The sequence below is a fragment of the Procambarus clarkii genome, chromosome 37 (assembly GCF_040958095.1).
Source record: "Procambarus clarkii isolate CNS0578487 chromosome 37, FALCON_Pclarkii_2.0, whole genome shotgun sequence".
Taxonomy (NCBI): Eukaryota; Metazoa; Arthropoda; class Malacostraca; order Decapoda; family Cambaridae; genus Procambarus; species Procambarus clarkii.
Window position 1 is genome coordinate 41,762,293 of NC_091186.1, and position 14,325 is coordinate 41,776,617.

The 14,325-nt window shown below is 33.2% G+C and overlaps 1 protein-coding gene across 1 annotated transcript; it reads left to right on the forward strand.

The window, feature by feature from the left end:
* The first annotated feature begins 2,611 nt into the window (after window positions 1-2,611).
* Window positions 2,612-11,604, forward strand: LOC138372113 (uncharacterized). The gene is made up of 6 exons (XM_069337407.1): window positions 2,612-3,175; window positions 3,592-3,711; window positions 4,035-4,267; window positions 7,605-7,767; window positions 8,420-8,526; window positions 11,193-11,604. The coding sequence occupies exons 2-6, from the start codon at window positions 3,696-3,698 to the stop codon at window positions 11,253-11,255; spliced, it is 582 nt and encodes a 193-aa protein (XP_069193508.1). The 5' UTR covers window positions 2,612-3,175; window positions 3,592-3,695; the 3' UTR covers window positions 11,256-11,604.
* The last annotated feature ends 2,721 nt before the right edge of the window (window positions 11,605-14,325 follow it).

Consider the following 14,325-nt stretch of genomic DNA (forward strand, 5'->3'; position numbering starts at 1 on the left):
AAATATAAATATGGTGAGTACTTTTCCCATAGACTATATGCATCAGATATGTCTTGGGGTTATGAAAAGGTTACTTCTTGCCTGGATACGAAATAAAAACGTAAAATTATGTGCTCGCCAAGTTGATGAAATTAGTCAGCGTCTAATTCAACTAACAAAATTTGTGCCTATGCACTTTGCACGTAAACCTCGAAGTCTTTCAGAGGTTGATAGATGGAAAGCGACTGAATACAGGCAACTCCTTCTCTACACCGGTAAGATTGTACTGAAGGGAATCTTACCCAAAGAATTGTATGACCATTTCCTGACTCTGAGTGTAGCCATTTCTATTCTTGTATCACCTAAATTGATTCAGTTAAATTACAGCCAATATGCACATGATCTTTTGCTGTACTTTGTGTTAAAGGCTCGTGAGCTGTATGGTAAGGATTTTTTAGTGTACAATGTACACTGCCTAACACACATATCCTCTGATGCCAAAGAGTTTGGTAGTTTGGACAGATGTTCAGCATTTCCATTTGAAAATTACCTGCAGCAGGTTAAGAATATGGTTCGATCAAGTAAAAACCCTCTTGTTCAAATTGCAAAGAGGCTGAAAGAGATGCAGCATGCTCAAAGGATTTATACACCAAATACAGAACATAAAATATATACCAAGGCACCAAACAATGCCTATTTGCTGAATAATGAAACTTGCTGCCAAGTTTTGGACACTGTCAGTGACACCGATGAAAATGGAGACAGCATGTTCCTTTGCAGGGTATATTCGAGAAGTATACCTCTCTTTGAGAAACCTTGTAACTCCAAATTAATTGGAGCATTTAAGGTTCTTACTAGGAATTCATCCATGAAGGTGATTCCAGCAAGAAAACTGAACCGCACAGGTATGATGATCGAGACAGAAAGCGCAAATACTTTTCTGTCAATACTACATGACTTATGACAAGTACGTATTTAAATACTGTATCCATGCTTTAATAATAGTTTGAACTAATATTGTAAGTTAATGAGATTCACAATTTTGTTTTTTATTAAAGCTATTATCTTTTGACCAATATTTACCTGTTTAAAAATCCCATTACCCTGTATTTCATGAAAATTATTAATATTTTGAGAGCACATTAAGAGATAAAACTGTATTAAGCCTTTTAGTCCATACATGGCAGCTACTGTTTATACCAACCGAAAATCATTTACAAATGTGGCTAATCTATGATTGACACAATCAAGTAAATCTATTACCAACTTTATGCTAATTTCTTTTTTTGGGGAGAACAACCCTTAATAAGATTTTTCAATTTTGTAGATGACATCTGAAAAGCGGTATGCAGTGGTAGGCTTCAATGATCGTAGTGTGGGTATCATCTCCACAACCTGGATTGAAAAGTCTGATGATGTAAGCATTACTTTGAAACTAAAAAATTGCATATATTGAGTTGCTTTAAAAATATTCCAAATTAGTGCTAAAATTAGCATGTAACAGTTTATTTCGACTTTTCAGGAAAAAATATTGTGCTGGTGGCCACAGAGCAGGCATACAGTTAGTGCCCAAAAGCACGAAAAGCCAGACACGACAAATTGGCGAGTGCATGTCGTATCAACAATCCTATCAACAACTGGTAGGTATTAAATTTATAATTATTAAGATTTAAGATACAAGACACCTATTCATTCATTCACCATAACTTTAACACTGCAGACAAAAACAGCATTATAATTATATTTTAATCACAAGATGGGTTTCCTCATAGCTACTTAAGACTTTTGTGCCCCAGTTATAAGTTCCAAATCATGTACGTCGTTTTATTAAACATCTCTTTAGGAAGCTGATTTAAGTTATTTCTTAGTGTTCACTACTCTACTAGGTAACGATAAATATATATCTCGCTGATATATTACTAATTATATTCAATTATTACAGATGATTTTGACGTTGCAAAACGAAGATGCTTAGCTGCGGAAGACACTTCAAATGTCGAAACTGAAGACGATATGGGCTATCCTCGACAACGAAAAAGGAAACCATGCTTCAAATATGAAGAAGAGAATTCCGAGAATAACAAACGTAAGCATTGATAACCTACTACATTAATTTAAAAAAAATTTGCAACTTGAAAAATGCCATTCAATACATTAAGCAATTTAAATAATTTCAGGCAATCATCACTCGTCTCAATCCAAGAAGAAGTGTTCGCCATCTTCATATGAGAATACCCCTTCAAAAGAAATAAGTCCTCCGCAAATACCATATTATTTTGGTATATTAAGTGAATGTAAGGATTAGTAGTAAATAACATTAAAAGTTCTAAATTGATATTTAACCATGCTTCCTTTGTTTGGTTATTTATGCTTTTGGTTTAAAAAAAACTAAAAACTGCTCTAAACTTAGTTCTTGCTGTTTTTTTTTTTTTTTTGTTTTGTTTAATTCCTTCTGGAAGTACTAGAAGCTTTGAGTAATTTTTATGCTTATCTGGAATTTCTGTATAGAAATATGTGTTTATTTCTAATTGTTTAATATTAAGTATATTATTCTTTTATGTGCATATGGGGTCTAGTGAACTTTTCCCACTTTGTCTAGCAGGTGCTTTTCACTTGTCACAGTTCAGGGAAATTTTGGTTTTCCTTTGATCTAGTCACTAGAAACAAGCAGGTTTGTTATTACTTTTCTTTTTGTTTGTCCCTTACGTGTTAATTTGTCCTTTATCTTACCTTTACCTTACGTGTTAATTTGTCCCTTACCTTAAGTTAATTTTTAAAATATGTATCTCATATTGACCCCCACCTCTCTCATGTTAGTTCAAACTATATTAAAGTCTTAAAAATATATTTTGGTTAACTAGTGTTTGAAATAAGCATAACTCCTTTTCAGCTAATAGAACAGTCCTACAAAAGCCGTCTCCAGTGAAGACTACACTTCACAATACACCTTCAACGCCATCAGTATTTCCTCATGAAGGTAATAAGTTAATTTTTAAAATGTGTATTTCATGTTGACCCCCACCTCTCTCATGTTAGTTCAAACTATATTAAAGTCTTAAAAATATTATTTGGTTAAAAAGTGTTTGAAATAAACATAACTCCTTTTCAGCTAATAGAACAGTCCTACAAAAGCAGTCTCCAGTGAAGACTACACTTCACAATACACCGTTGACGCCATCAGTATTTCTTCATGAAGGTAATAAGTAATTATTTAAAATATATATCATGTTGACCCACTCTCTCATGTTGACCTCCCTTTTCTCATGTTGAAATTTGTTTTGTTAATTTTGTTCTGTCACCTCTTCTTATTCTGTGTGTATGTGTCTGTCTGTCTCTGTATGTCTCTCTATCTTTCTTTTCTTTCTTTTTCTTTATTTATTTCTTTCTTTTCTTTTTTCTTCTCTTCTCATGTTGGCCCTCCTCTCTCTCATGATAACCCCCCCCCCCTCTCTGATGTTGGCTCACCCTCTTTCTGATGTTGGGTAGTTTAAATGTGATGTAGACATATAGTATAACTTATAATATTAGTATGCAGTAGTAAAAGCTCATGAAATTTGTTGATTATACAGTACAGTAGTTAGATTTTAATAGCTAAATCTTGCAATCTTAAAGACAATGAGCTGGTCACGCCAAGTACTTCAGTCGTTAGGACTCCAAGGTCAAGGAATTTATTCGACCCAAAGTCACCAGACAAGAACGATGGGAGTTTGAAAGAAATGATGCAGAATATGAGTAAGTTTTGAAAGTTTAATTAATTTATTATGTAGCCTATAACCTATATGTACCCTATGGGTGATAGGCATAAGTTTCATGTTCAAGTAGACTGCAAACTGAGCAGGTTAGATTGCTGAATTTGCTTCCAATTATATAAGCAGTTTCATAATTACTAAGAAATTATCCCATTATCTATCACATCAGTCATAGCCTACTTTTTGGGTGCTTTCTCAGTGTCAGTTATTTTAAAATATACTTTATAATGCTTTTATTTTAAATGTACATTCAAGATATGTAATATAATAGCATGTACACTTTCTATATACTGTATAAATTTCCAGGTAACATGTTGCAGGCCATATACACTGAAGTGAATGAACTGAAAAGTGATGTGAATGAACTGAAAAGTGATGTGAATGAACTGAAAAGTGATGTGAAGATATTGAAAGCAACTTTGACTACAAAAGAAACAGACAAGATCATAGAAGATCTAATACCAAATCCTATTGCTGCAGAAGGTGATCTTAATATTCTCAATAGGAAGTTAGCGGAATCGAGTTTCAGAACAAAATTTGTAAGTGGTATTTTAACAGTAATGTTTCCTTCAATTTTTCATCTTAAATATTACAGATATTTGCTAATTTTCTAATTAAAATTTTTTGATAGTTCATGCAGAAAAGATAAAATTGCTAAATAATAAGAATAATGATATAATCTTGTTTATATAGGATAGGATAAAATATAACACTTATGTATTTGTAAATTATGTAATATTAACACAGAGTCTTTCACACTCTCCTGAGTGCTTTCTCAAGGTCTTGAGTGTATGGTTAGGATGAGGCTTACATTTCAACGACTATATTTCTCTTGCTAATTTTGTTAGTCGTTGAGATGTATCTCTTCATAACACACACACTTATCTGCTTGATGGGGGTCTGGGAGTTCTTCTACTCCCCAAGCCCGGCCCGAGGCTAGGCTTGACTTGAGAACTTTGGTCTAGTGCTTGGTGATTGTGGGGATTATCATAGAGGATTACATGCTGTTATGGAAATAGTCAACTAGAGGGTTATTTTGTAGACCCAGGTCAATATTGAAATCACCTCCTAGAATGATGTGATTTTTGTTGAGATGTTATTTATGATAAGATGCCTTATCATAAGTTCTCTCACATTGACAGTGGCTTGACGAAAATTGCAGACTGACCCCTCACTCATCTGGTGCCTTCGGGAGGTAGAGATGTTTGAGATATATATATCTCGAACTATCTACTTCTTTTGTAAGGTCTGATGGCGTAGTGGGTTAAAGCATACTAGTTATGCCAGCTACTGGAAGGTAGTTGTGCTTTCTGGGTTCGAGTCCCACTGGTGGGTGTTGTCCAAAGATTGTTTATCTTCACTTGTGGTTTATGCAAGTATAGGCTTATAAGCTGGACACGAGTTCTCTCACATTGACAGTGGCTTGACGAAAATTGCAGACTGACCCCTCACTCATCTGGTGCCTTCGGGAGGTAGAGATGTTTGAGATATATATATCTCGAACTATCTACTTCTTTTGTAAGGTCTGATGGCGTAGTGGGTTAAAGCATACTAGTTATGCCAGCTACTGGAAGGTAGTTGTGCTTTCTGGGTTCGAGTCCCACTGGTGGGTGTTGTCCAAAGATTGTTTATCTTCACTTGTGGTTTATGCAAGTATAGGCTTATAAGCTGGACACGAGTTCTCTCACATTGACAGTGGCTTGACGAAAATTGCAGACTGACCCCTCACTCATCTGGTGCCTTCGGGAGGTAGAGATGTTTGAGATATATATATCTCGAACTATCTACTTCTTTTGTAAGGTCTGATGGCGTAGTGGGTTAAAGCATACTAGTTATGCCAGCTACTGGAAGGTAGTTGTGCTTTCTGGGTTCGAGTCCCACTGGTGGGTGTTGTCCAAAGATTGTTTATCTTCACTTGTGGTTTATGCAAGTATAGGCTTATAAGCTGGACACGAGTTCTCTCACATTGACAGTGGCTTGACGAAAATTGCAGACTGACCCCTCACTCATCTGGTGCCTTCGGGAGGTAGAGATGTTTGAGATATATATATCTCGAACTATCTACTTCTTTTGTAAGGTCTGATGGCGTAGTGGGTTAAAGCATACTAGTTATGCCAGCTACTGGAAGGTAGTTGTGCTTTCTGGGTTCGAGTCCCACTGGTGGGTGTTGTCCAAAGATTGTTTATCTTCACTTGTGGTTTATGCAAGTATAGGCTTATAAGCTGGACACGAGTTCTCTCACATTGACAGTGGCTTGACGAAAATTGCAGACTGACCCCTCACTCATCTGGTGCCTTCGGGAGGTAGAGATGTTTGAGATATATATATCTCGAACTATCTACTTCTTTTGTAAGGTCTGATGGCGTAGTGGGTTAAAGCATACTAGTTATGCCAGCTACTGGAAGGTAGTTGTGCTTTCTGGGTTCGAGTCCCACTGGTGGGTGTTGTCCAAAGATTATATATATATATATATATATATATATATATATATATATATATATATATATATATATATATATATATATATATATATATATATATATATATATATATATATATATATATATATATATATATATATATGTTTCATTGAATATGACCGCATATTCTGTATTTATTATTTTCTGGTTTAGGGCTTCTATCCCTCTAACTATTTTCTTAGCATCAGGGCTTAATTAAAATAGGAGTTCTCCAAAACTCATTTTCGTACTTTTAAGGTGAAGAAAAGAAGTGATTTACTATAGAGTGTATTACACTTATTTATATAATTTGCACGACGTTTCGAACCTCCATGGTTCATTCTCAAGTGAACAGATCTTACAATACTAGTTGATTTTAAACCCGCACTGGGTCAGGTGATAATACAATGAAGGTGAAAACATGGGGGGATACATAAGGGATAAATGTGAGGTGAAACATAGAGGCTGCAGAAGGCTTATTGGCCCATACGAGGCATCTCCTATCTAAACAAAGATTAATCCAGTGTAATTGGCATGTTATGTTGGACATTGTCTTCTGTGTTGGCATCGATATGTTCTTGTCTTGTCCTTACTCTCATGGTAGGTAGAGTAAATAGTTCCGTGATTTGGGTGTTCATGGTAGGTCGCTCTATTCTTATGTGAATTGCCTCAAGAATTTGTAATCTTCTTGCATCTTGGGTTTTGTCTATTATGCAAGTATTCTTGTTCAACATTTCTCTTGTTAGAAACATTTCTCTTGTTTTCTCTTGTTGTTCTCTCTAAGAGAACTAACTCTAAGAGAACTCTCTAAGAGTATTGTAAGATCTGTTCACTTGAGAATGAACCATGGAGGTTCGAAACGTCGTGCAAATTATATAAATAAGTGTAATACACTCTATAGTAAATCACTTCTTTTCTTCACCTTAAAAGTACGAAAATGAGTTTTGGAGAACTCCTATTTCAATTAAGCCCTGATGCTAAGAAAATAGTTAGAGGGATAGAAGCCCTAAACCAGAAAATAATAAATACAGAATATGCGGTCATATTCAATGAAACATGTTTGAAAGAAAACCTGCTGCCAGTATACACCAATATATATATATATATATATATATATATATATATATATATATATATATATATATATATATATATATATATATATATAATATATATATATATATATATATATATATATATATATATATATATATATATTATATATATATATGTATATGTATACATACACATACATACACATACATACATACATACACACATACATACATACATACATACATACATACATACATACATACATACATACATACATACATACATACATACATACACACATACATACATACATACATATATCAAAATTACTAGTGTACTACATTTTTGTTGTTGCTTTTAGGTGTTGCTTTTAACCAGTGTACGTGGGTCTGATTGTGCAACTACGGTTCGAAGAATGATGAAGAAGATAGGAACAAACGGCCTTTGGTCATTATACAGCCTAAAAGGACAAAAGAAGAAATTAGCATTTCTAGAAAAACAAGAACTATATAATGTTATTTTAAGTAAGTAACAAAAAAATTAAATAATTTTTTATTATTTAAAATTCACTAAAAAATTAAAATTTTCAGTTCAAATTAAGTGTACATTAAGTATAAATGATTATATTTCTATCACTTGCTCTTAAGATTGTTTCATTTAATAGAGGTTGGTCATAATTGTTCTCTGCTGCTAGTACTGTAGAACTGACTGACTTAGCTATGGGAAAATGTAAACTTAATTGGTTTATCCTTTACAGTATTTTGCAGTTTATTTCATGATCCTGTGGTTAATACTTGCATAAATAGTAGATTGCAAAATGCATTTTTATATCATTAGTATTAAATAATAATAATAATGTAAATAATTGACTTTTAAACAACGTACAATTCATTGGTCGGTGAGATTATATTAGTAATATTTTTTCATTCTTGCAAAGCCTCAATAAAGCCGTTAACATGTTAATATAAACTTGATCACCTTCCACTTTTTTTCTCATGTGCTACCTACATGTACGAAACCTTATTCCTAAATGCATATCTTGTTCTGAAACTTGTCTTTTATATGTTGTGTATCACCATCTCTGGAGAGTTTTATCTGATGTGTAAATTACTTTTAATTTTACAGAATATTATTGTTATACAGAATTTGTTATATAAATAACTGTTAATTTTACAGAATCATCTATCAACGCACATCCGCAAGTTAAGGTGGAAGACGTGACCTTTCAAATTTCTGAAGTACTTAAACATGCTCCAAACAGACCTGGTGGATCTAGGTACAAGGTAAAATAATTTAAATTTTTTTTGTTTTCACTAATTATCTGTTTATATACTGTATATATATATATATATATATATATATATATATATATATATATATATATATATATATATATATATATACAATCTTTGGACAACACCCACCAGTGGAACTCGAACCCAGAAAGCACAACTACCTTCCAGTAGCTGGCATAACTAGTATGCTTTAACCCACTACGCCATCAGACCTTACAAAAGAAGTAGATAGTTCGAGATATATATATCTCAAACATCTCTACCTCCCGAAGGCACCAGATGAGTGAGGGGTCAGTCTGCAATTTTCGTCAAGCCACTGTCAATGTGAGAGAACTCGTGTCCAGCTTATAAGCCTATACTTGCATAAACCACAAGTGAAGATAAACAATGAAGATAAACAAAAGATTGTTTATCTTCACTTGTGGTTTATGCAAGTATAGGCATATATATATATATATATATATATATATATATATATATATATATATATATATATATATATATATATATATATATATATATATATATATATATATATATATATATATATATATATATATATATCGTACCTAGTAGCCAGAACACACTTCTCAGCCTACAATGCAAGGCCTGATTTGCCTAATAAGCCAAGTTTTCATGAAATAATTGTTTTTCGATTACCTAACCTAACTTTTTCGGCTATCTAACGCAACCTAACCTATAAAGATAGGTTAATTAGGTTAGGTAGGGTTGGTTAGGTTCGGTCATATATCTACGTTAATTTTACCTCCAATAAAAAAAATTGACCTCATATATAATGAAATGGGTAGCTTTATCTTTTCATAAGAAAAAAATTAGAGAAAATATATTAATTCATGAAAACTTGGCTTATTAGGCAAATCGGGCCTTGCATAGTAGGCTGAGAAGTGCATTCTGGCTACTAAGTACGACATATATATATATATATATATATATATATATATATATATATATATATATATATATATATATATATGTCGTACCTAGTAGCCAGAACTCACTTCTCAGCCTACTATTCAAGGCCCGATTTGCTTAATAAGCCAAGTTTTCATGAATTAATATATTTACTATAATTTTTTTCTTATGAAATGATAAAGCTACCCTTTTCACTATGTATGAGGTCAATTTTTTTTATTGGAGTTAAAATTAACGTAGATATATGACCGAACCTAACCAACCCTACCTAACCTAACCTAACCTATATATATAGGTAAGGTTAGGTTAGGTATCCAAAAAAAGCTAGGTTAGGTTAGGTTAGGTAGGTTAGGTAGACGCAAAAACATTAATTCATGAAAACTTGGCTTATTAGGCAAATCGGGCCTTGCATAGTAGGCTGAGAAGTGAGTTCTGGCTACTAGGTACGACATATATATATATATATATATATATATATATATATATATATATATATATATATATACATATATATATATATATATATATATATATATATATATATATATATATATACATATATATATAGATATATAGATAGATATATAGATAGATAGATAGATAGTCAGTGTCAGACCACGGAGGAAAATTGAAACAAGAATTTTTCCGATGCAGGAACCACACACAGGCCCAAACATGGATAATCATAGCATAAAAATGGTAAATATTTACAATGAATTAGTGAGACAAATGTGTTCCAATGATCCTACTTAAATCGCCCTTTAATTGATCAATTAAAAATGGATCTAAGTTATATAAACCGCTGCTAATGTTCAATTTACTTTCTTTTGTGATCTGATCAAAAGCAGATCCAATTATGTTTCTGTTATAAGTACTTGTACAATTCATTATTGAAGAAGCCATCTCCCAATCTATGTTTGGGCCTGTGTGTGGTTGCTGCATCGGATGGGCCAATAGGCCCTCTGCAGTGTCCACGTATTGTACCTCGCCTCACTCCATCATTCTCTCCTGCCTATTTATGTCCAGTTCTCGACCTGTAAATCCACTCGTTCTGAAGATGTCCTAATGTCCGAAGATGTCCTAATGTCTTAACAGCAAGTGTTTCTGTCAAATTCCTTAAGGAAATATCTGAGTTCCCCATTATGACCTCTCCACAAATCAGGTTTTTCAACTGCTTCAAGCTCATTTTCTTCCAGATTATAATGCATTGCATACTTTAGTCCCAAAAAGACATGGTCACTTTTACCCAAGGGAGGGAGGTACTGAATGATAAATTTCTCCTCTTTCCTGGTAAATATAATATCCAGCATGGAGGGAACATCCCCTTCCCTCATATATATATATATATACATGCAATTGACGATCACAAAACACTGATCATTTTATGCGGAAAATCCACAGAGAAATATGAAATGAGGTGAACGTTTCGGCTTTGTTAAAGCCTTTGTCAACACCAGACTCAATCAGTCTGGTGTTGACAAAGGCTTTAACAAAGCCGAAACGTTCACCTCATTTCATATTTCTCTGTGGATTTTCCGCATATATATACATATATATATATATATACATATATACATATATATATATATATATATATATATATATATATATATATATATATATATATATATATATATATATATATATATATATATATATTTGTGTGTGTGTAATTTATATAAACAAATAAATATTAATTAATTTTGTTAATATCTTTTCAGGGAAAACTTGCAAGTACGATTCGTATACAAGAGGGGCAACAAGAGGCAGAGGATGTCTACTAAGAAAATTCACAATTAAGTGTTTATCCTCACTCTTGATATATGGTCTTCTCTGGTCTCTTTGTTTTCTCTCCTCACAAATGTCCCTTTTTTTTTAATTTCTTTTACGTTTCTCTCCTGTTTTTCTTCTCTTTTTATCTCTCCTTTCCTCCTCTCTTCTAACACCTCTCGTTTTCTGTCTCTTCTAGCTTCTCTCTTCCTTTACTTTTTACATTTGTGGAATTCACTTGCGTCGTTTTTATCTTGTATCTTTTTCTTATCTTGTCTTTCTCTTCCCCTTCTCTTCAATGTTCTCTCATTTCTCTCTCCCCTCTCTGTTGTTTCTATTCTGTCTTCTCTCCCCTTGCCTTAATTTTGTTTTGTCTCCGCTCTTCTTGCATGGTGCTAACATTTGAATAAATGATTTATAATTTGTATTTTTAGTCATAGAAAAACTATAGTGTTATGTTATATAGTATATAGTGTATACTCAGGAAATTTTACTTGTTTTAGTTTTAAGTAACAATAACTGCTTGTAACGTCAGGCTGATCTCACTCAGCATGACATGAATCACAGGCTGCTTGATCACGAAATCTATTGTGTTCACATATTGCTTATATAGATTTTTACTTTTATATTCTATTAGATTCATATTCAGATGTTTATTCAGGTAAGGTATATACATACAAGTGATGTTACATTAATGGATTGATATATAGATAAAGCTAGTACATACAATGCCTAAAGCCACTATTACGCAATGCGTTTCGGGCAAGAAAAACATTAATATCTAGAACTTAATACTAATTGAGCATAAAGAATAAAAAGTGTTGAGAACAAATACAAATAAAGATAAAAAAAAGGGGGAACATGACTGAAAAAGCAGCACAAATACAATAGGTTGACAGTGTTGATTAAAAAAAAAGAAAATAACGGACATGGGTTGACAATAGAGGAGTGAGGTAGGTTACAGGGAATTTATTAGGTAGTGTTTAGTTTTTATCTTAAACTGGTTGAGAGAGGTACTGTCTTTAACATGGTTGGGAAGGTCATTCCACATTCTGGGCCCCTTGATTTGTAGAGCATTTCTGGTTTGATTAAGTCGTACTCTAGGAATATCAAAACTGTATTTATTTCTGGTGTGATGCTCATGGGTTCTGTTACAACCTTCTATGAAGCTTTTGAGATCAGGATTGGCATTACAATTTAGCGTTTTGTATATGTATAGTACACATGAGAGAATGTGCAGTGACTTAATGTCTAACATATTCAGGGATTTGAATAGGGGTACCGAGTGATGTCTGGGGCCAGAATTGGATATTGTCCTAATAGCAGCTTTGTGTTGAGTAATTAGAGGACGTAAATGATTTTGGGTAGTAGAGCCCCAAGCACAAATACCATAGTTGAGATATGGATAGATAAGGGAGTAATAGAGTCACCAGGGCAGGGCGTGGTACATAATATCTGATCTTAGAAAGAATGCCCACAGTTTTTGAAACTTTTTTAGATATGTTTAGAATGTGTCCCTGGAAATTCAGCTTGTGGTCAATGAGAATGCCAAGGAATTTGCCATCTAATTTGTTACAAATTTGGGTATTGTTTATTTTGAGATTTATTTGATTAGAGGATTTATTGCCTTTAGAGGTTTTATTGTAGAGGATTTATTGATTAGAGGATTTTATTTAGAGGATTATAGATATAGTCTATATATTTCGAGCTATTACATATATTTTGTTGTATTACTCAATCTTAAATAAATATAATATTTTAATTCTCTTTTTGTACCCTATTTATTTGTAATTTACACGTACATATATAGGATGTCCATTTCTTTCTCAGATATGTCTTCTTTCTTTCTCTCCCTTTCTATTTCAGATATAATTTAAAAAATTATTATACCCTGATTTACCCTAAATGTTTTAATGTAGGTAATTAAAAGATTATAAAAAGGTTTTTTTAAATGTTATTTATTTACGTTCTAAGGTCGTATAAAAAAATTCTCAAAAAACATTTTTAAAACGTAATTATAAACGTGCTGAAAACAATGAAATGTCGTTTTTAGAACGTTTTAAAAACGTGAAAATGTTTGCTGGGTTGAACTCCAAACCTTCCCAGATATTCTAAAAAAAGCGAGAGTAACGCCTGTCCACAAATGTGGTAATCTCACAGATGTTAACAACTACAGACCTATATCTATCCTGCCAAACTTGTCAAAAATTTTTGAAAAACTAATCTATAAGCAGCTTTACTCATATCTAGCCAAACTCAATATACTTAGCCCTTGCCAATATGGCTTCAGACCCAAAAAAGCACTAACGATGCACTTATTAGTATGCTTAACTCGATTCATACAGCTCTTGATAAAAATGAGTTCCCTATTGGGTTGTTTGTGGACCTGCGTAAAGCTTTTGACACTGTCAACCACCAAAACCTTCTTCCTAAATTACATCATTATGGAGTCAGAGGACACTCCCTACAATACCTCAAATCCTACCTTACTGACAGGCTCCAATATGTTTCTGTGAATAATACAATTTCTCCCACCCTACCCATCAACATTGGTGTTCCCCAGGGCAGCATACTTGGCCCTCTCCTCTTTCTCATCTACATTAATGACCTTCCAAATGCCTCCCAACACCTCAAACCAATTCTATTTGGTGACGACACAACCTTCATTTACTCCAGTCCTGATCCCCTTGCTCTAAATGCCACAGTAAATACTGAGCTAAATAACGTCCATCTGTGGCTAACTGCCAACAAACTCACCCTTAACACTGACAAAACCTTTTATATTCTGTTTGGCAATAAATCCTCTAATCAAATAAATCTCAAAATAAACAATACCCAAATTTGTAACAAATTAGATGGCAAATTCCTTGGCATTCTCATTGACCACAAGCTTAATTTCCAGGGACACATTCTAAACATATCAAAAAAAGTTTCAAAAACTGTGGGCATTCTTTCTAAGATCAGATATTATGTACCACGCCCTGCCCTGGTGACTCTCTATTACTCCCTTATCTATCCATATCTCAACTATGGTATTTGTGCTTGGGGCTCTACTACCCAAAATCACTTACGTCCTCTAATTAC

Coding starts and splice junctions, on each gene's coding strand:
- LOC138372113 (XM_069337407.1), top strand. Junction 4,268..7,604: donor CGAGTTTCAGAACAAAATTT/GTAAGTGGTATT, acceptor TGTTGCTTTTAG/GTGTTGCTTTTAACCAGTGT. Junction 7,768..8,419: donor ACTATATAATGTTATTTTAA/GTAAGTAACAAA, acceptor TTAATTTTACAG/AATCATCTATCAACGCACAT.